Below are 20,800 nucleotides of genomic sequence, written 5' to 3'. Positions count from 1 at the left end.
ACCTAGCAAGAGGGCCTCAAGTTTAGAAAGTGCCAAGGTTGTCCTATAACCTTCCTACATCATGCCATGTGTGTATTTGCCTTTTAGACATGAGTAAATTAGCTTACATGCTAACATGCTAACAGTCATCATGCTAGCACCTAGCAAGAGGGCCTCAAGTTTAGAAAGTGCCAAGGTTGTCCTATAACCTTCCTACATCATGCCATGTGTGTATTTGTCTTTAGACATGAGTAAATTAACTTAAATGCTAACATGCTAACAGTCATCATGATAGCACCTAGCAAGAGGGCCTCAAGTTTAGAAAGTGCCAAGGTTGTCCTATAACCTTCCTACATCATGCCATGTGTGTATTTGCCTTTTAGACATGAGTAAATTAGCTTACATGCTAACATGCTAACAGTCATCATGCTAGCACCTAGCAAGAGGGCCTCAAGTTTAGAAAGTGCCAAGGTTGTCCTATAACCTTCCTACATCATGCCATGTGTGTATTTGTCTTTAGACATGAGTAAATTAACTTAAATGCTAACATGCTAACAGTCATCATGATAGCACCTAGCAAGAGGGCCTCAAGTTTAGAAAGTGCCAAGGTTGTCCTATAACCTTCCTACATCATGCCATGTGTGCCTTTTAGACATGAGTAAATTAGCTTAAATGCTAACATGCTAACCGTCATCATGCTAGCACCTAGCAAGAGGGCCTCAAGTTTAGAAAGTGCCAAGGTTGTCCTATAACCTCCCTACATCATGCCATGTGTGTATTTGCCTTTAGACATGAGTAAATTAGCTAAAATGCTAACATGCTAACAGTCATCATGCTAGCACCTAGCAAGAGGGCCTCAAGTTTAGAAAGTGCCAAGGTTGTCCTATAACCTTCCTACATCATGCCATGTGTGTATTTGCCATTTAGACATGAGTAAATTAGCTTAAATGCTAACATGCTAACAGTCATCATGCTAGCACCTAGCAAGAGGGCCTCAAGTTTAGAAAGTGCCATGGTTGTCTTATAACCTTCCTACATTATGCCATGTGTGTATTTGCCCTTTAGAAATGAGTAAATTAGCTAAAATGCTAACATGCTAACAGTCATCATGCTAGCACCTAGCAAGAGGGCCTCAAGTTTAGAAAGTGCCAAGGTTGTCCTATAACCTTCCTACATCATGCCGTGTGTGTATTTGCCTTTAGACATGAGTAAATTAGCTTAAATGCTACCATGCTAACAGTCATCATGCTAGCACCTAGCAAGAGGGCCTGAAGGTTAGAAAGTGCCAAGGTTGTCCTATAACCTTCCTACATCATGCCATGTGTGCCTTTTAGACATGAGTAAATTAGCTTAAATGCTAACATGCTAACAGTCATCATGCTAGCACCTAGCAAGAGAGCCTCAAGTTTAGAAAGTGCCATGGTTGGCCTATAACCTTCCTACATCATGCCATGTGTGTATTTGCCTTTAGACATGAGTAAATTAGCTAAAATGCTAACATGCTAACAGTCATCATGCTAGCACCTAGCAAGAGGGCCTCAAGTTTAGAAAGTGCCAAGGTTGTCCTATAACCTTCCTACATCATGCCATGTGTGTATTTGCCTTTTAGACATGAGTAAATTAGCTTAAATGCTAACATGCTAACAGTCATCATGCTAGCACCTAGCAAGACAGCCTCAAGTTTAGAAAGTGCCAAGGTTGTCCTATAACCTTCGTACATCATGCCATGTGTGTATTTGCCTTTTAGACATGAGTAAATTAGCTTAAATGCTAACATGCTAGCAATTAGCATTTAGCCACAGGGAGAGTTGAGATGTTTAAGCAGCAGTCTATGGGGCTTGCATTACTGAGCAAGCCCATAATAATAATAATAATAATAATATTGGCAAATGCCAATGTTTTTGTTTGTGTGACACAGACTACGTTTGCGTCCTGGACATTGACCTCCTGGAGCTCGCCATCACCACGTGGAAAGGCAGCGACGCGGGCAAGCTGGTGAGTGGCGCCCGTCCGCCGGCACGCCTCGTTCATAAGATAACAATTTTAAGACAACAAAAGATAAGATATGACTTTATTTGTTCCTCGGTGGGGAGGAATTTGCATTGCACAGCAGCAAGAGAACAGAATCAGTTCAGCGGTATAAAATACACAATATCAAAATAAACAAGTATTAGCAAATTAACAGTTTTACCAAGGGTTATATACAATACAGTTTGCAAATAATATGAAATATGAGATGAAATATATGAAAAAAAAAAAGTTGCATTATGCATTTTTGGCCTTGTGCGACTTATACTCCAGTGCGACTTATGTATGTTTTTTTCTACCTAATTATGCATTTTTGGCCTTGTGCGACTTATGTATGTTTTTTTTGTACCTAATTATGATTTTTGGCCTTGTGCGACTTATATTCCAGTGCGACTTATGTATGTTTTTTTTCTACATAATTATGCATTTTTGGCTTTATGCGACTTATACTGCAGTGTGACTTATGTTTTTTTTAACCTAATTATGCATTTTTGGCCTTGTGCGTCTTATACTCCAGTGCGACTTATGTATGTTTTTTTTCGACCTAATTATGCATTTTTGGCCTTGTGCGACTTATACTCCAGTGCGACTTATGTATGTTTTTTTTTGTACCTAATTATGCATTTTTGGCCTTGTGCGACTTATACTCCAGTGCGACTTATGTATGTTTTTTTTTCAACCTAATTATGCATTTTTGGACTTGTACGACTTATACTCCAGTGTGACTTATGTATGTTTTTTTTGTACCTAATTATGATTTTTGGCCTTGTGCGACTTATATTCCAGTGCGACTTATGTATGTTTTTTTTCTACCTTATTATGCATTTTTGGCCTTGTGCGACTTATACTCCAGTGTGACTTATGTATGTTTTTTTTTACCTAATTATGCATTTTTGGACTTGTGCGACTTATACTCCAGTGCGACTTATGTATGTTTTTTTTCTACCTAATTATGTATTTTTGGCCTTGTGCCACTTATACTCCAGTGCGACTTATGTATGTTTTTTTTTCTACCTAATTATGCATTTTTGGACTTGTGGGACTTATGTATGTTTTTTTTTCGACCTAATTATGCATTTTTGGCCTTGTGTGACTTATACTCCAGTGCGACTTATGTATGTTTTTTTTCTACCTAATTATGCAATTTCTGGCCTTATGCGACTTATACTCCAGTGCGACTTATATATGTTTTCTACCTAATTATGCATTTTTGGCCTTGTACGTCTTATACTCTGGAGCGACTTATAGTCCAGAAAATACAGTATTATATCTGCTAAACAGGGGTGGCCAAACTGTGGCCCCCGGCACATTGTCGAAATAAATCAAATCAAATAATAACATATATAATAAGATATATATATGTATTATATAATAATAATAAAAATAATTACCCGCAAAAAATTTGACTTATTACTCCAGTGCGACTTATGTATGTTTTCTACCTAATTATGCATTGTTAGCCTTGTGCGTCTTATACTCTGGAGCGACTTATAGTCCAGAAAATACGGTATTATATCTGCTATGCAGGGGTGACCAAACTGTGGCCCCTGGCACATTCTCGAAAAATAAATAAAATCAAAACACCCTGCAAAAATATGAAAAATAGAGCAAAAAGGCAAATAAAAAAAAATGATCCAGTTCATTTTCATTTGTTGTTCGATTCCTGAATTTCTTCTCGTGTCACGTTTGAATCCCGTGAGATCTCGTGACAGCCCTGACGACTACTAGCAGGCCTGATGTTCTCCGCTCTCACGTGTTCTCCAGACTCAGCCCCTTTTCGAGCTCCGCTGCTCCAACAACGTGGTCCACCTCCACACCTGTGCGGACTCGTGCGCCGCCCTGGTCAACATGCTGCAGTACCTTGTCTCCCAGGGTGACCTGCACCCCCCTCCCCGACACACCTCACCCACAGAAATCGCCGGACAGAAGCTTCCGGTACGGGGCGGCCATTATTCACTGGAGACGCGGTGATGTGAAGATAACATCTAACATCTAACATCTTCTTATTCGTTTAGCTGTCCGAGAGCCCCGCGTCCGTGCTGCCTTGTCCTGCTGCTGAAACCACGGAGATCAACCAGTATGATCTGACCGATGCCTTAATCGACACGGAGAAGAGCCACCAGGAGGAGAGGCTCGATCCAGGTTCTGCAGACACATTTTTTTGTCAGCGCATTCGGTTAGCAAGACATGCTAATAGCACCGGCGTCCTTTTGTTTTATCCAGGCTCGCCCTCCATGCCCAGAGGCTCGCCGGTCTCCGTCTACCTGTTCCCCGGCGAAGCCTCCAAGCACGACCTCTCCGTGCTCGAGGAGGAGGAGGACGACGACGACGACTCTGAGCTGGACGGGCTGGTCGCCACGGCGACGGAAGCGCACGCGGATACGACGATGGACGAAGGCTCCGAGGGCTCCACCGACAACGACGACTTTTGCATCCTGGAGGCTCCCGGCATGGGCATACCCGTAAGGCTCCGCCTTGTTTTTTTATCAATTATTACCACGCTACGCTTTGGTATGCTATGCTATGGTATGCTACGCTATGGTATGCTACGCTTTGGTATGCTACACAGGTATTCACTTCCTGCTTTCCTAATATAATTTAACTTTTTTTTAATTCATTAAAAAATTTTTTTTATTTTTACAATCAGTAACTGTTACATTTGTTCACTTCCTGCTTTCCTAATATCATTTAAGTTTTTTTATTAATTTTTTTTTAATTTTTACAATCAGTAACTGTTACGTTTGTTCACTTCCTGCTTTCCTGATATCATTTAAGTTTTTTTTTAATTATTTTTTTAAATTTAAATTTTTCAATTTTAATTTTTACAATCAGTAACTTATATTTGTTCACTTCCTGCTTTCCTAATTTCAAGTTTTTTTAATTACTTTTTTTTTCAATTTTTCAATTTTAATTTTTACAATCAATAACTGTTACATTTGTTCACTTCCTGCTTTCCTAATATCATTTAAGTTTTTTTTTATTAATTTTTTTTCATTTCAATTTTTCAAATTAAATTTTTACAATCAGTAACTGTTACATTTGTTCACTTCCTGCTTTCCTAATATCATTTAAGTTTTTTTTATTAATTTTGTTTTCAATTTAAATTTTTACAATCAGTAACTGTTACGTTTGTTCACTTCCTGCTTTCCTAATATCATTTAAGTTTTTTTTAATTATTTTTTTTTCATTTCAATTTTTCAATTTTAATTATTACAATCAGTAACTGTTACATTTGTTCACTTCCTGCTTTCCTAATATAATTTAAGTTTTTTTTTAAAGTCCTGTTTATGTCTAAAATGGCTTATTTTCCATGATCATGTCAACTAAATTGGGTAATAGTAGCGTAAAGGTGATTATAGGGGTGCTATTTCATGCCTAGAAGGCTCTAATAATGTTGTATTTAGAAGGTCATAAACAGGTTCAACTATGAAAATAGTGATATTGAATCCTACTGTGTGGAAATTCACTGATTGACTTTACGTGGCGTCCTTGCAGCCCAGAGACGGGGAGCCCACGGTGACCGTTCTGTCCGAGGGTCCCATCCACGTGAAGGACAGTCACTTCTCCAGACCTCGAGGAAGCTCCGACCTGCTTCGCGCTCCCGGCCGCTTCCCGGTGCCCCAAAGCAGAGTAGTGCTGCGGGAGATCTCCGTGGTGTGGCATCTGTACGGCGGCAAGGACTTCGGCGCCAAGGCCTCGTCCGTACACGGCCAGCATGCCAATAAGTAAGACGCAAAATCAGATTCATTATGGGCTGGCTCGGTAACCAGGTGCTAGCATGGTAGCCGTTAGCATGTTAGCATTTAAGCTAATTTACTCATGTCTAAAGGCAAATACACACATGGCATGATGTCGGGAGGTTATAGGACAACCTTTGTAGTTTCTAAACTTGAGGCCATCTTGCTAGGTGCTAGCATGGTAGCCGTTAGCATGTTAGCATTTAAGCTAATTTACTCATGTCTAAAAGGCAAATACACACATGGCATGATGTCGGGAGGTTATAGGACAACCTTGGCACTTTCTAAACTTGAGGCCCTCTTGCTAGGTGCTAGCATGATGACTGTTAGCATGTTAGCATTTAAGCTAATTTACTCACGTTTAAAGGCAAATACACACATGTCATGATATAGAGAGGTTATAGGACAACCTTGGCACTTTCTAAACTTGAGGCCCTCTTGCTAGGTGCTAGCATGATGACTGTTAGCATGTTAGCATTTAAGCTAATTTACTCATGTCTAAAAGGCAAATACACACATGGCATGATGTCGGGAGGTTATAGGACAACCTTTGTAGTTTCTAAACTTGAGGCCATCTTGCTAGGTGCTAGCATGATAACTGTTAGCATGTTAGCATTTAAGCTAATTTACTCATGTCTAAAGGCAAATACACACATGGCATGATATAGGGAGGTTATAGGACATCCTTGGCACTTTCTAAACTTGAGGCTCTCTTGCTAGGTGCTAGCATGGTAGCCGTTAACATGTTAGCATTTAAGCTAATTTACTCATGTCTAAAGGCAAATACACACATGGCATGATGTAGGAAGGTTATAGGACAACCTTGGCACTTTCTAAACTTGAGGCCCTCTTGCTAGGTGCTAGCATGATGACTGTTAGCATGTTAGCATTTAAGCTAATTTACTCATGTCTAAAAGGCAAATACACACATGGCATGATGTCGGGAGGTTATAGGACAACCTTTGTAGTTTCTAAACTTGAGGCCATCTTGCTAGGTGCTAGCATGATAACTGTTAGCATGTTAGCATTTAAGCTAATTTACTCATGTCTAAAGGCAAATACACACATGGCATGATATAGGGAGGTTATAGGACATCCTTGGCACTTTCTAAACTTGAGGCTCTCTTGCTAGGTGCTAGCATGGTAGCCGTTAACATGTTAGCATTTAAGCTAATTTACTCATGTCTAAAGGCAAATACACACATGGCATGATGTAGGAAGGTTATAGGACAACCTTGGCACTTTCTAAACTTGAGGCCCTCTTGCTAGGTGCTAGCATGATGACTGTTAGCATGTTAGCATTTAAGCTAATTTACTCATGTCTAAAAGGCAAATACACACATGGCATGATGTCGGGAGGTTATAGGACAACCTTTGTAGTTTCTAAACTTGAGGCCATCTTGCTAGGTGCTAGCATGATAACTGTTAGCATGTTAGCATTTAAGCTAATTTACTCATGTCTAAAGGCAAATACACACATGGCATGATATAGGGAGGTTATAGGACAACCTTTGTAGTTTCTAAACTTGAGGCCCTCTTGCTAGGTGCTAGCATGATGACTGTTAGCATGTTAGCATTTAAGCTAATTTACTCATGTCTAAAAGGCAAATACACACATGGCATGATGTCGGGAGGTTATAGGACAACCTTTGTAGTTTCTAAACTTGAGGCCATCTTGCTAGGTGCTAGCATGGTAGCCGTTAACATGTTAGCATTTAAGCTAATTTACTCACGTCTAATGGCAAATACACACATGGCATGATGTCGGGAGGTTATAGGACAACCTTGGCACTTTCTAAACTTGAGGCTTTCTTGCTAGGTGCTAGCATGATGACTGTTAGCATGTTAGCATTTAAGCTAATTTACTCATGTCTAAAAGGCAAATACACACATGGCATGATGTCGGGAGGTTATAGGACAACCTTTGTAGTTTCTAAACTTGAGGCCATCTTGCTAGGTGCTAGCATGGTAGCCGTTAACATGTTAGCATTTAAGCTAATTTACTCATGTCTAATGGCAAATACACACATGGCATGATGTCAGGAGGTTATAGGACAACCTTGGCACTTTCCAAACCTGAGGCCATCTTGCTAGGTGCTAGCATGATGACTGTTAGCATGTTAGCATTTAAGCTAATGTACTCACGTTTAAAGGCAAATACACACATGGCATGATGTCGGGAGGTTATAGGACAACCTTGGCACTTTCTAAACTTGAGGACCTTCTTGCTAGGTGCTAGCATGATGACTGTTAGCATGTTAGCATTTAAGCTAATTTACTCATGTCTAAAGGCAAATACACACATGGCATGATATAGGGAGGTTATAGGACAACCTTGGCACTTTCTAAACTTGAGGCTCTCTTGCTAGGTGCTAGCATGTTAGCATTTAAGCTAATTTACTCATGTCTAAAGGCAAATACACACATGGCATGATGTCGGGAGGTTACAGGACAACCTTGGCACTTTCTAAACTTGAGGCCATCTTGCTAGGTGCTAGCATGATGACTGTTAGCATGTTAGCATTTAAGCTAATTTACTCATTTCTAAAGGCAAATAGACACATGGCATGATGTGGGGACACTATGGGACTGCATCAACCTTTTCCGTACTTGAGGCTGTCTTGCTAGGTGCTAGCATGATGACTGTTAGCATGTTAGTATTTTAGCTAATTTACTCATTTCTAAAGGCAAATAGACACATGGCATGATGTGGGGACACTGAAGGACTGCCCCAAACCTTTCAGGACCTGAGGCTGTTTTGCTACGTGTTAGCACGGTAGCCGTTATCATGTTAGCATTTTAGCTAATTTACTCAAGTTTAAAGGCAAATACACACTTGGCATGATGTGGGGACACTATGGGACTGCATCAACCTTTTCCGTACTTGAGGCTTTCTTGCTAGGTGCTACCGCGGTAGCCGTTGGCACACCGGGCCCGAGGTTCACAGCACAGGTGGCCAGTCCATCAAAATTTCCGCGGGAATTTTCTAGTTTGATCTATCGCATCACATGATCTCTCGCTCTCTCTCTCTCTCTCTCTCCAGGGGTCGAGCCATCCCGTCTGGCGTCCGAGGCTCCCCGTCTCGCTCCGTCGGCTCCTCCCGTCCGCAGAACTCCTGGAGGTGGGCAGGAGGTAGCGGGCGTCAGCACAGCCTCCTCATGGAGATCCAACTCACCAAGGCGTGTCACCATTTTTACATAGCGAGCACAGCTTGAAGACGCCGCCCGCTAATATGCTAATATGCTAATATTCCTGTCCCCAGGTGTCCTTCCAGCACGAGTCCTACCCAACGGCGGCGTTGGCGGCGGCGGGTCAAGACAGCGACGCATCCGTGTCCGCGGGAGTCGGCCCGGCCGGGGAGCAGCCTCTCTCCAGGCAGGTTTTCATCGTCCAGGAGCTGGAGGTCCGAGATCGTCTGGCCTCCTCGCAGATCAACAAGTTCCTGTACCTCTACACCAGCGAGAGCATGCCTCGACGAGCCCACTCCAACATGGTGAGCCTGCGGTTCGATACCTCACGTGCGTATGACTTTGGATGACACGCATTCTGTTTTTTTTTTCATATCAGTTGACCATAAAGGCCCTGCAGGTCTGTCCCGAGTCTGGTCTTGGTGGTCCCGAGTGTTGTCTTCGGGTCAGCCTGCTGCCGCTCCGACTTAACATCGACCAGGTACTTTGCTTGTTATTCGCAGCCATGTTTTGTGATGCAGTACAATTCCAACATTGCAGTATTATTTATTCAAAGTTACCATTTTTTTTCCTCGTAGTATTGCAACATTTTTTTTGTATAATAATATCATAAATCTATGACTTTATCCTTGTAATAATACTATTTTTTTCTCATAATTGCACAACTTTATTCTCCTGATATTTTTCCTTAAATTTAACACTTAATTACCTTTTTCTTGTAATATTGCAACTTTTTTTACTGCAATAATAATATTCAAACATTAAAATTAATTTATTAATATTATTAGTACTTCCAAAAAAGACATATTGTACTTATTCCCAGCCTAAATGAAGCATTTTCAAGCATAAAAAATATCAAAATGAACTATAAAATGCAGTGAAATCCAATTGTATTGTGTATGCAGTACTCTCTTTTGGCCACTAGGTGTCATGGATTGTCGTGATCAGTCATGATTGCAGGTTTAAATGATCTCACAATCGGCGCTACAATAATACCACAATAATCTAAAACTTGTCTCTGATGTCACTTCCTGTTCTCTACACATCGCAATTAACTGCAGTAAACGAGGAACAAGCGTCGTATATAATAATTACAGATTAGTATAATTTGGCTTGTGTGTGTTTTTATATTTATTGCGACCTTTTCCTTGCAGTCCGTGCACATCTTAAGCAGCCATTTTGTTTTGTCCAGGAATATTCAAACAGTAATACTTTCAAGTAGTACTTTCAAAAAAGTCAAATTGTACTAATTCCAGGCCTAAATGAAGTCTTTTCAAGCATAAAAATATAAAAATTAACTATAGAATGCAGTGAAATCCAATTGTATTGTGTATGCAGTACTCTCTATTGGCCACTAGGTGTCATGGATTGTCGTGATCAGTCATGAATGATCTCAAGGGCGCTACAATAATACCAGTGTTGTATATAATATATATATCCTTGCCGTCCGTGCACATCTTAAGCGGCCATTTTGTTTTGTCCAGGACGCGCTCTTCTTCTTGAAGGACTTTTTCAGCAACCTAGCTTGCGCTGTTAACCCCTACCAGCCCGTGGACCCTGCAGCTGAAGGTAAAAAGCTCACACCGCCGTAGTTTGCGGTAGTTGGTACTTTCGACGTCGCCATTAATGTGTGTTTCCGAACCAGTGAAAGCGGACCCCTCCCAGAAGGCGTCGGAGGAAGCGGAGTCGGGCGGCGCCGGTCTGGGACTCGACCTCACGGCGTCCGTGGAAACCACTCACAGTGAGCAGAGCTCCTCCTCTGCCGGCTCCACGTCCTCTTCCGAGCAGCCGATCTACTTCCGGTATCGATTTATTTCAAAACGCGTATTTCGTTTAACGATTATGGACTCATAATTATGTTTCTTTACGTTTTAGCGAGTTTCGTTTCACTTCCGAAGTGCCTATCTGGCTGGACTACCACGGCAAACACGTGGTCATTGATCAGGTGAGCGTCATTGAACGCCACGGTCGTCAATAACGCAGACGTCATCGATATATATTTTATTTTATTTTCCAGGGAACGTTTGCAGGAATTCTGATCGGCTTGGCTCAGTTGAATTGCTCCGAGTTGAAGCTGAAGCGGCTGTGCTGCCGACACGGGTTTGACCGACACATGTTTTGCGCCTCCCGGTGCGCTTTTGCGGCGTACTTACGAGTATTTTTTTTTTTTTTTTTGCTTTTTTTTTCTCGCTCAAGACTACTCGGCGTGGATAAAGTGATCCAGTACGCCGTCACCGAGTGGCTAACCGACATCCGGAAGAATCAGCTGCCGGGGATTCTGGGAGGAGTCGGACCCATGCACTCTGTGGTGCAGCTGTGTGAGTACCGTTTTAGCGTTTTACCGTTTCACGTCTTCGTCGTCGTCGTCATTCGCTTGGCTTCTCCGCAGTCCACGGCGTCAGGGATCTCTTCTGGCTGCCCATCGAGCAGTACAGGAAAGACGGGCGCATTATCCGCGGTCTCCAGAGGGGGGCGGCGTCGTTCGGCACCTCCACGGCGTCGGCGGCGCTGGAGCTCAGCAACAGGCTGGTGCAGGCCATTCAGGTATCTCCCGGCGAACATTTGGGACGTCGTATTCATCGTTCATTCATCCGTTCATTTTCAATTTCGACCGATTTTTTTCCTCACGAGTGTCGCCGGACACATTTTGGAGTCGCTAACTAACCTAGCATGTTTTTGGAATGTGGGAGGAAACCGGAGTACCCGGAAAAAAAACTCACATATGCACGGGGAGAACATGAAAACTCCACACAGAGATGGCCGAGAGTGGAATTGAACCCTGGTCTCCTAGCTGTGAGGTCGGCGCGCTAACCACTCGACCACTGTGCAACCAAGTAGGATTCATTCATTCATTCATTCATTTTCTACCAGGGGGTGCTGGAGCCTATCCCAGCTGTCTTCGGGCGAGAGGCGGGGTCTGACTGGTGGCCCAGCCAATCACAGGGCAAACAACCATTCACACTCACATTCATACCTATGGACAATTTGGAGTCGCTAATTAACCTAGCATGTTTTTGGAATGTGGGAGGAAACCGGAGTACCCGGAAAAAATTGAACCCTGGTCTCCTAGCTGTGAGGTCGCCGCGCTAACCACTCGACCACTGTGCAACCAAGTAGGATTCATTCATTCATTCATTCATTTTCTACCGGGGGTGATGGAGCCTATCCCAGCTGTCTTCGGGCAAGAGGCGGGGTCCACCCTGGACTGGTCGCCAGCCAGCCAATCACAGGGCACATATAGACAAACAACCATTCACACTCACATTCATACCTATGGACAATTTGGAGTGGCTAATTAACCTAGCATGTTTTTGGAATGTGGGAGGAAACCGGAGTACCCGGAAAAAATTGAACCCTGGTCTCCTAGCTGTGAGGTCTACGCGCTAACCACTCGACCGCTGTGCAACCAAGTAGGATTCATTCATTCATTTTCTACCGCTTTTCCTCACGAGGGTCACGGGGGGTGCTGGAGCCTATCCCAGCTGTCTTCGGGTCGAGAGGCGGGGTCCACCCTGGACTGGTAGCCAGCCAATCACAGGGCACATATAGACAAACAACCATTCACACTCACATTCATACCTATGGACAATTTGGAGTCGCCATGCAAACTCCACACCACACAGAGATGGCCTGAGAGTGGAATTGAACTAGGGTCTCTTTTTAAAAATGTTCTTAAGTCCTCCTAAATAATTTGATATTTTTTATTGTTTTTTTTTTTAGAATTTTTTTTTTTACAAAAAAATCTGACAAATTTCTTATTATAGGGAAAAAGCAGGCCCCCTAAAATGTTTTTTTTATTTATTGTTTTTTTTTCATTTTACAAAACACCTATTATATCAAATTTGTCAGAGATTTTTGTAAAAAAAAAATCAATAAAAAAAATAAAAAAAAAATGTTTGCATTTATGAATGATGTCATAAATCTTTATCCTCGTAATAATACTATTTTTTTCCTCATAATTCTACAAATTTATTCTCCTAAATTCACAACTTTATTCCCCTGATATTGCAACATTTTTTTCTTAAATTTAACACTTTATTACTTTTTTCTTGTAATATTGCAATTTTATTTTTTACAAAAAAAAACTGACAAATTTCTTATTATAGGGCAAAAGCAGGCCCCCTAAAATGTTTTTTTTAATTTTTTATTGTTTTTTTCATTTTACAAAAAAACTATTATATCAAATTTGTCAGAGATTTTTGTAAAAAAAAATCAATAAAAAATATCAAAACAAATTTTTGCATTTATGAATAATGTCATATGCCTATCCCAGCCGTCTTCGGGCAAGAGGCGGGGTCCACCCTGGACTGGTGGCCAGCCAATCACAGGGCACATATAGACAAACAACCATTCACACTCACATTCATACCTATGGACACATTTTGGAGTCGCTAATTAACCTAGCATGTTTTTGGAATGTGGGAGGAAACCGGAGTACCCGGGGAAAAAACCTCACGCATGCACGGGGACAACATGCAAACTCCACACAGAGGGTGGAATTGAACCCTGGTCTCCTAGCTGTGAGGTCTGCACGCAAACCACTCTAACCACCGCTTTATTTATGTCTAATGTGTCTTATTTCATTTGATATCTATTTTACTAAGTAATACAAATATAATGGTGACTATAGGGGTGTTATTTCACTCTTAGAGGGCTCTAATAATGTTATGAAGCGTATTTAGAAGATTGTAAACTATGCCACAATTGGGAAAATATTCAATTTATTAGTATCGAATCCCACTTCACGGAAATGGGAATTAGCGATGTCGGTTTTGTGTGCAGTTCAAATGTAGCAAAAAAAAAACGAAAAATTTTTTTTTTGAGAGGGACGACGGGGGCTCTTATGTCAATTTCCGTCCCCTCATCCGCAGGCCACGGCCGAGACGGTGTACGACATCCTGTCCCCGACGCCGCCCCTCAACCGCTACGCCATCGCCGAGGGCCGGGCCCCTCCCGTGCGGCCCCGCCGAGCCGCCCAGCCTGCTGACCTTCGAGAGGGCGTGGCTAAGGCGTACGACACCGTCAGAGAGGTCAGTGCCGCACACGTGTGTCGACTTCAGGGACCGTGTGGGAGCGTTGGAGAAGCGGCGTTCCTTCGTATTTGTGGACACCTCGGCGGCGCCCCCTATTGGTTGCGTCACTTCCTGCTTTCCTAATAGCATTTAAGTTTTTTTTATTATTTTTTATTTATTTAAATTTTAATTATTACAATCAGTTAACTGTTACATTTGTTCACTTCCTGCTTTCCTAATATCATTTAAGTTTTTTTAATTATTTTTTTAATTTAAATTTTTAAATTTTAATTATTACAACAGTAACTGTTACATTTGTTCACTTCCTGCTTTCCTAATATCATTTAAGTTTTTTTTTATTATTTTTTATTTATTTAAATTTTTAAATTTTAATTATTACAACAGTAACTGTTACATTTGTTCACTTCCTGCTTTCCTAATATCATTTAAGGGTTTTTTAAATTATTATTTTTTTTCAAATTTCAATTTTTCAATTTAAATTTTTACAATCGGTAACTGTTACATTTGTTCACTTCCTGCTTTCCTAATATCATTTAAGTTTTTTTAATTATTTTTTTTTATTTAAATTTTTTAATTTTAATTATTACAACAGTAACTGTTACATTTGTTCACTTCCTGCTTTCCTAATATCATTTAAGGGGTTTTTTAAATTAATTTTTTTTCAAATTTCAATTTTTCAATTTTAATTTTTACAATCGGTAACTGTTACATTTGTTCACTTCCTGCTTTCCTAATATCATTTAAGTTTTTTTTATTATTTTTTTTAATTTAAATTTTTTAATTTTAATTATTACAACAGTAACTGTTACATTTGTTCACTTCCTGCTTTCCTAATATCATTTAAGGGTTTTTTTTTAATTAATTTTTTTTCAAATTTCAATTTTTCAATTTTAATTTTTACAATCGGTAACTGTTACATTTGTTCACTTCCTGCTTTCCTAATATCATTTAAGTTTTTTTAATTATTTTTTTTATTTAAATTTTTAAATTTTAATTATTACAACAGTAACTGTTACATTTGTTCACTTCCTGCTTTCCTAATATCATTTAAGGGTTTTTTTAATTTTTTTTTTTATTTAATTTTTTACAATCAGTAACTGTTACATTTGTTCACTTCCTGCTTTCCTAATATAATTTTAATTTTTTTTAAAGTCCTGTTTATGTCTTATTTTCCATGATCATGTCAACTAAATCGGGTAATAGTAGTGTAAAGGTGACTATAGGGGTGCTATTTCATGTCTAGAAGGCTTTAATAATGTTGTATTTAGAGCCATCATTTATGAATTCTGTTCTGAAAAAATGTTTTTTCTTCCACGAACGTCTGCTTCTGTTCCTCTGCAGGGGGTGATCGACACCGCTCAGACCCTCTGCGACGTAGCGTCCCGCGGCCACGAGCAGAAGGGTCTGCCCGGCGCGGTGGGCGGCGTCCTGCGGCAGATCCCGCCCACCGTGGTGCGACCTTTGATCGTGGCGTCGGAAGCCACGTCCAATCTGCTGGGCGGCATGCGGAACCAGATCAAACCCGATGCGAGGAAGGAGGACTTCCTTAAGTGGCGGACGGAGGACTGCCAAGAATGATGAATGATGTTTTTTTTTTTGTTGTTTTTTTTTGTGGCGTCTGTGTGAGGATGCAAGCGTGTGAGAATGCGAGTTTTTTTTTTTTTTTTTTGAAATTTTGCATTTCTGTGTAGACCAGGGGTGGGCAAACTACGGCCCGGGGGCCACATGCGGCCCACCAAACATTTGAATCCGGCCCGCCAGTTGCTTTTAAGTATTTCAACTTTTAACATACCAGCTGGCAACATGACTTTCAAGTCGGATGTCTTATTCAGTAAAAAAAAATAAATAAATAAATCGTAGTTTGATGTGGTCTGATGTTTAAAGTGCTCCTGAAAAAAAGGAAACAAGAACATATAGCTGATAGTATGACAATTAAAATTATACAAATAATTCAAGGCGTAAAATTACTAAAAATTATTTAAAAATTATTAAAAAATTATTTTAAAATTATTAAAAATTATTAAAAATTATTAAAAATTATTAACAATTATTAACAATTATTAAACATTATTAAAAATTATTAAAAATTATTAAAAATTATTAAAAATTATTAAAAATTATTAAAAATTATTTAAAAATATTTAAGAAATATTTAAGAAATATTTAAGAAATATTTAAAAAATATTCAAATTATAAAAATTATTAAAATTATTAAAATTATTAAAATTATAAGCGTAAAATCATGTGTGTTAAATATATGTTCTGGCCCCCCGCACAATTTTGTTAACTGAATGCGGCCCATGAGTCAAAAAGTTTGCCCACCCCTGGACTGTAGACTAACAAAAATGTTAGCGTGTGATTGGATGCAAAAAAAAAAAAAAAAAAGGAACACGATGACTTAACACCTACTGCGTTTCCCCGATGCCCAGTGTTGTGTGTATGCGTTCCGTTCTTGATTCATGTATGCAGCAGCAGGGACTCTGTGAGTCCCCCCCCCCCATTACCCCCCCCATACCCCCCACACCACCACCACCACCCCACTCAGTATTGCACAGAATCTCCTCACTGTTTAGTGTGTAACATATCGCCATCATGTTTTTTTTTTTTTTTCCACTTCATGGACACGTTTGGCCGACGAGATGTTGTGATGATGTGTAGTAGTCACCTCTGCAGACACACAAGCACCAGAACAACAGCTTTTATTGCAGATTTCAAGGATGTCACAGCAGGCACAATAATCCCGAAAACAGGATACTGCTGCCGTGGTAACCCACGGCAACGTCACTTTCTGTCCGCCCCCCAACTCAGCTCCCCCTTTTACATCAACACACAAACAGGAACAACAACACTAGTTTTATTTGTAGTTCAAATGGCGCCCGGTTTTGAATCAAAACTGAAACAAAACACGAGAATATTCCCATGTATTGTGCCATAAGGCTTACAGAGTGACCTTTTTTTTTTTTTTTTTTTTTTTTTTTTATAATTACCACAGTAGCTTGTGTTGCCTTTTTTTTTCTCTCTCAATTCTGCAGTCATGCAACCTAAAAAAGCCAGACTGAATTCCCTTCATTATGTTGCATTACTTAACAAAATAATAGCAGATTTCAATTGTCTATCTTCTCCAAACTGTCATCAAAGAAGTGTCAGCGTTTGTTTTTATCGCCCCGGTCTTTAGTTGCCTTCCTGTATTTTTATGTTTATTACTTTTTTTTTTTTTTTAACATTGACAGTATATGTTTAACTCAATGGGGATGTGAATGTAGTGACCATCAAAGGATGAGGAGTCGGTGATTATACATATATATATATACATATAAAACGTTTTACATTTTTTATCTGGTTTTGTTGAATAAATGTGAGTTTATGCATGTCTGTGAGGATGGAAGGATGATTGATTGATTGATTGATGCTTGTTAATGACGATTTATGATATCATGAAATGTATGAATGAATGGCCTGTATAGTACAAAAAAAAAATGAAGATATTAAAAAAAATAAATAAAAACTTTAGACTTTGGTGACTTACACCTGAAACTCTCTCAGACTGAAATTAATTATGTGAAATACTGATTTTATTTTTAATTAGTAAAATTGGCGTAAAGTATTAGCGATACGGATCCAGTACGGTACTAAATACTATGTTTGGCTGCGGTGGGCGGGGTCTTGGATTTAAAAGATTTTATTCTATTCCAGGCAATATAAAACATGATAAGTGACACCAGTTACCGATATCATTATTTTGGCAATTTTAATATACCGATACCGATACTTTGAGTGACTTCTTTGCCCCCCCACAAAAAAATAACGGAACCAACCGGCAGTGGAAACGTTTCCGGGGAAACTTTCAAATCGTTGCGCCGGCCCGCCCACTTTTCTCTACTTCCGGTCCACATGTTGTTGAACATACGGCGGTGATATATTCATAGTTATTTATCGGGGGGAAAATAATTGTCTTTTTTTAGAAGTTATATAGCATTTTGGCAAAAATGAAGCTTCTTACGCATAACATGTTGACGTCACACGTGAAGGGAGTCACTAAAGGATACCCGTTGCTTATCAAGGTAAAAAAAAACGTTAGCATAAACAAGCTAACATGCTAGTTCATGCTAATTTGTAAACGAAAGTGTTGTCAAATATTCTACAAGGCTGTCAAGATAGTATATGTATAGTATAAGGGACACGGATGGTCTATTAGCTTAATAGATTATGAAGTTTATTAGAATTTTTGAAAACGGAATTAAAGGAATTGAACGGAATGGGAAGAAATCGATCCAAACAGGGATCAAAATGGTCGTATCGGTATCGGATCGATGCTAGCGTGTTTATGTCGATGTTTTGCGGTTGCCTTCCATGTTAAAATTAGCTAAATATCAGTGTTTTTAATAGCGATCGACAGACTTCCGGGAATGCGCGTGTAGCAGGGTCCTCCGGCAACACAAAGCTGCCCCGGCGGATGCCTGTTTGAAAATAATGCGGCGGAAAAATAAATCGGCGAACTTAAGCGCTTATCGGCCGATACCGATTCGAGTTAAGAACGCAAATATTGATGTAACGGTCGATCTTTTAGTTTTTAAATACAAAAGTGTTTTTGTATTGTTACATTGTTTACATATTCCTAGAATAAGTCACAGGAAGTGAACAGAAATCAATGTTGTGCTTTTCCACTACAGGCCACCGAGGTGAAAGTGAACGAGGTGGAGTTCAACCCCCAGTTTGTCAGCCGGATGATCCCAAAGCTGGAGTGGAGCGCTCTGGTGCAAGCTGCAGATGAGGTCAGAAGATATTAAAAAAATACTTTGTGTTTGTTTTTTCGTTTTCTAAGAAACCGTTCTTGTCGCCATAGTTGGGACACCGACAAGACCTGCCCGGTGATCTGGTCTCGGACTTTGAGAACAACGAGGAGTTCCTGAAGAAGGTGCACAGAGTTCTCCTGGAGGTACGTGTGAAGTATATCTTTGCTTAGTATTTTAGTTTTTACAGTGGTTAATTTTGTACATTTATGACTAGTAAGCGCTAACGATGGATCTTTGCGATCGATCGATAACGCTGAGATTGATCCATCGTTAGCGCACAAATCCATCGATTTCTGCTCTCACTATCGATGGTATGTGTGTAGTTTGTTTCAAACGGTAGCCTTCAAGTTATTTCCTTTCAACTTAAATAGCCTAAAAACTTACCACTTCCACACAAATAGGGAGAATAACTATTAACAGTTATTTAACCTTTAACATGAACATTAATCGTAATAACGTAATAATTTTTTTTCTGGGTACATGATACCATACGGCATCCATATCAAACGGTAGCCTTCAAGTTATTTCCTTTCAACTTAAATAGCCAAAAACTTACCACTTCCACACCGATAGGGAGGATAACTATTAACAGTTATTTAACCTTTAACATGAACATTAATCAAACGTAATAATTTTTTTTTTCTGGGTACATGATACCATACGGCATCCATATCAAACACTAACATTAAACTTTTGGCCCACGGGCCCCGTGTTTGAGACCCCTGGTTTAAAGCGAAAACATGAAATTATAACGACGCTGCCACGCTGTTGGCATCTAAACAAACTACACACATACCATCGATTGTGAGAGCAGAAATCGATCGATTTGTGCGGTAACGATCGATCGCGTAGATCAGGGGTGGGCAAACTACGGCCCGGGGGCCACATCCGGCCCGCCAAGTGTTTGAATACGGCCCGCCCAATCTTTCCAAAGTATTTAATTTAAAGTCAACATACAACCTGGCATCATGGCCTGAGCCAACCTTTTGATGGTTGTATCAATTTGGTTGTTGGACATGGTCTGTTGTTTACAAAGTGCTCCTGAAAAAAGAGACACAAGCACATAATAATAATAATAAAAATTAAAATAATAATTGTTATATTATTATTATAAATATTATGATTATTATATTTATTATATTAATGCAAATTATTATATTAATTATATATAATAATATTGTTATATTTGCATATTTTACATCATAATAATATAATAATTATTATTTTAATTTTATTTTAATTATTATAATATTTGATTATTTTTAAAATATTTAAATATAAATATAAAATAATAAATAATAATAGCAGATTGCATGACAATTTTACAGATACAATAATACCAGGTGGACTGTTACGTGTAAAATATATAGTCCCCCTCCCCCGGAAATTTTGTTATATCAGTCAAAAAGTTTGCCCACCCCTGGCGTAGATCCATCATTAGCGCATAATAGATATAAAAACTTGTGGTAGACCTTTTAATAACCATCTTTTTTAATTGGAATAGCTGTGTCCCATTATGTGGATTTAATTAGGTGTCTTTTTTTAAATATGTTTTTACATCAGAAAGCACAGAAAAAAAGAACAATGTTTATTTGTGTCTCGCATATAATGTGGATGACAACATCCATGACAACAACTTTAAGCTTTGGCGCCACCTAGCGGCTATGACAGGACTCACACGTGTCCCTGTTACCGCTTCAGGTGGAGGTGATAGAAGGCTGTCTGAAGTGTCCCGAATCGGGACGAGAGTTCCCCATCTCCAAAGGAATCCCCAACATGCTTCTGAATGAAGATGAGGCGTAGGGAAAAGTTTTTTTTTTTTTTCAGTTTTACCACTCGGAAGTATTTATTTTTGTATCCTTGTTTGTTTTTTTTTTGTTTTTTTCCCAAATAAAACACGGTAGCTAGTTTTTGCGGTAGTTGTTATTATGTTGCGTTGAAGCTGCGTAGACGTCTGGGGGTTTGAACGGAGCGCTGCAGGCCGCATGACGTGGCAGCGGCTGCTCTATATTTGGCTGCAAATTGTTTTGCAGTATTTTTTG

At 39.6% G+C, this 20,800-nt stretch overlaps 2 protein-coding genes across 3 annotated transcripts in view; both read left to right on the top strand.

Annotated features, from left to right (window-relative positions):
* Window positions 1-16,948, top strand: part of atg2a (autophagy related 2A) — a 38,940-nt gene extending 21,992 nt beyond the window's left edge. For both annotated transcript variants that reach the window (XM_058060011.1, XM_058060000.1), the window contains exons 27-42: window positions 1,898-1,974; window positions 3,772-3,942; window positions 4,023-4,149; window positions 4,231-4,469; window positions 5,503-5,732; window positions 8,788-8,923; window positions 9,007-9,237; window positions 9,312-9,413; window positions 10,417-10,501; window positions 10,578-10,734; window positions 10,808-10,877; window positions 10,950-11,032; window positions 11,129-11,250; window positions 11,322-11,476; window positions 13,804-13,962; window positions 15,307-16,948. In XM_058060011.1, coding sequence (XP_057915994.1) covers window positions 1,898-1,974; window positions 3,772-3,942; window positions 4,023-4,149; window positions 4,231-4,469; window positions 5,503-5,732; window positions 8,788-8,923; window positions 9,007-9,237; window positions 9,312-9,413; window positions 10,417-10,501; window positions 10,578-10,734; window positions 10,808-10,877; window positions 10,950-11,032; window positions 11,129-11,250; window positions 11,322-11,476; window positions 13,804-13,962; window positions 15,307-15,543 — 2,381 coding nt within the window. In that variant the 3' untranslated portion in view covers window positions 15,544-16,948. The remainder of the gene's footprint in view (window positions 1-1,897; window positions 1,975-3,771; window positions 3,943-4,022; window positions 4,150-4,230; window positions 4,470-5,502; window positions 5,733-8,787; window positions 8,924-9,006; window positions 9,238-9,311; window positions 9,414-10,416; window positions 10,502-10,577; window positions 10,735-10,807; window positions 10,878-10,949; window positions 11,033-11,128; window positions 11,251-11,321; window positions 11,477-13,803; window positions 13,963-15,306) is intronic.
* A 667-nt stretch (window positions 16,949-17,615) lies between these two features.
* trmt112 (tRNA methyltransferase activator subunit 11-2) lies at window positions 17,616-20,643 on the top strand. Its single transcript, XM_058060171.1, has 4 exons — window positions 17,616-18,026; window positions 18,636-18,737; window positions 18,809-18,901; window positions 20,460-20,643. Exons 1-4 carry the CDS (start codon window positions 17,952-17,954, stop codon window positions 20,559-20,561), a joined length of 372 nt encoding a protein of 123 aa, XP_057916154.1. The 5' UTR covers window positions 17,616-17,951; the 3' UTR covers window positions 20,562-20,643.
* Window positions 20,644-20,800: the final 157 nt, after the last annotated feature.

Source organism: Doryrhamphus excisus, chromosome 2 (genome assembly GCF_030265055.1).
Source record: "Doryrhamphus excisus isolate RoL2022-K1 chromosome 2, RoL_Dexc_1.0, whole genome shotgun sequence".
Taxonomy (NCBI): domain Eukaryota; kingdom Metazoa; phylum Chordata; class Actinopteri; order Syngnathiformes; family Syngnathidae; genus Doryrhamphus; species Doryrhamphus excisus.
This window is presented reverse-complemented; position numbering and strand designations above follow the sequence as displayed.

Bases quoted from the DNA above. Each gene is read 5' to 3' on its own strand.
- trmt112 (XM_058060171.1), top strand. From the start codon at position 17,952: ATGAAGCTTCTTACGCATAACATGTTGACGTCACACGTGAAGGGAGTC. The intron at 18,027-18,635 runs GTAAAAAAAAAC...TTTCCACTACAG, and splicing joins GATACCCGTTGCTTATCAAG to GCCACCGAGGTGAAAGTGAA. The intron at 18,902-20,459 runs GTACGTGTGAAG...TTACCGCTTCAG, and splicing joins TGCACAGAGTTCTCCTGGAG to GTGGAGGTGATAGAAGGCTG.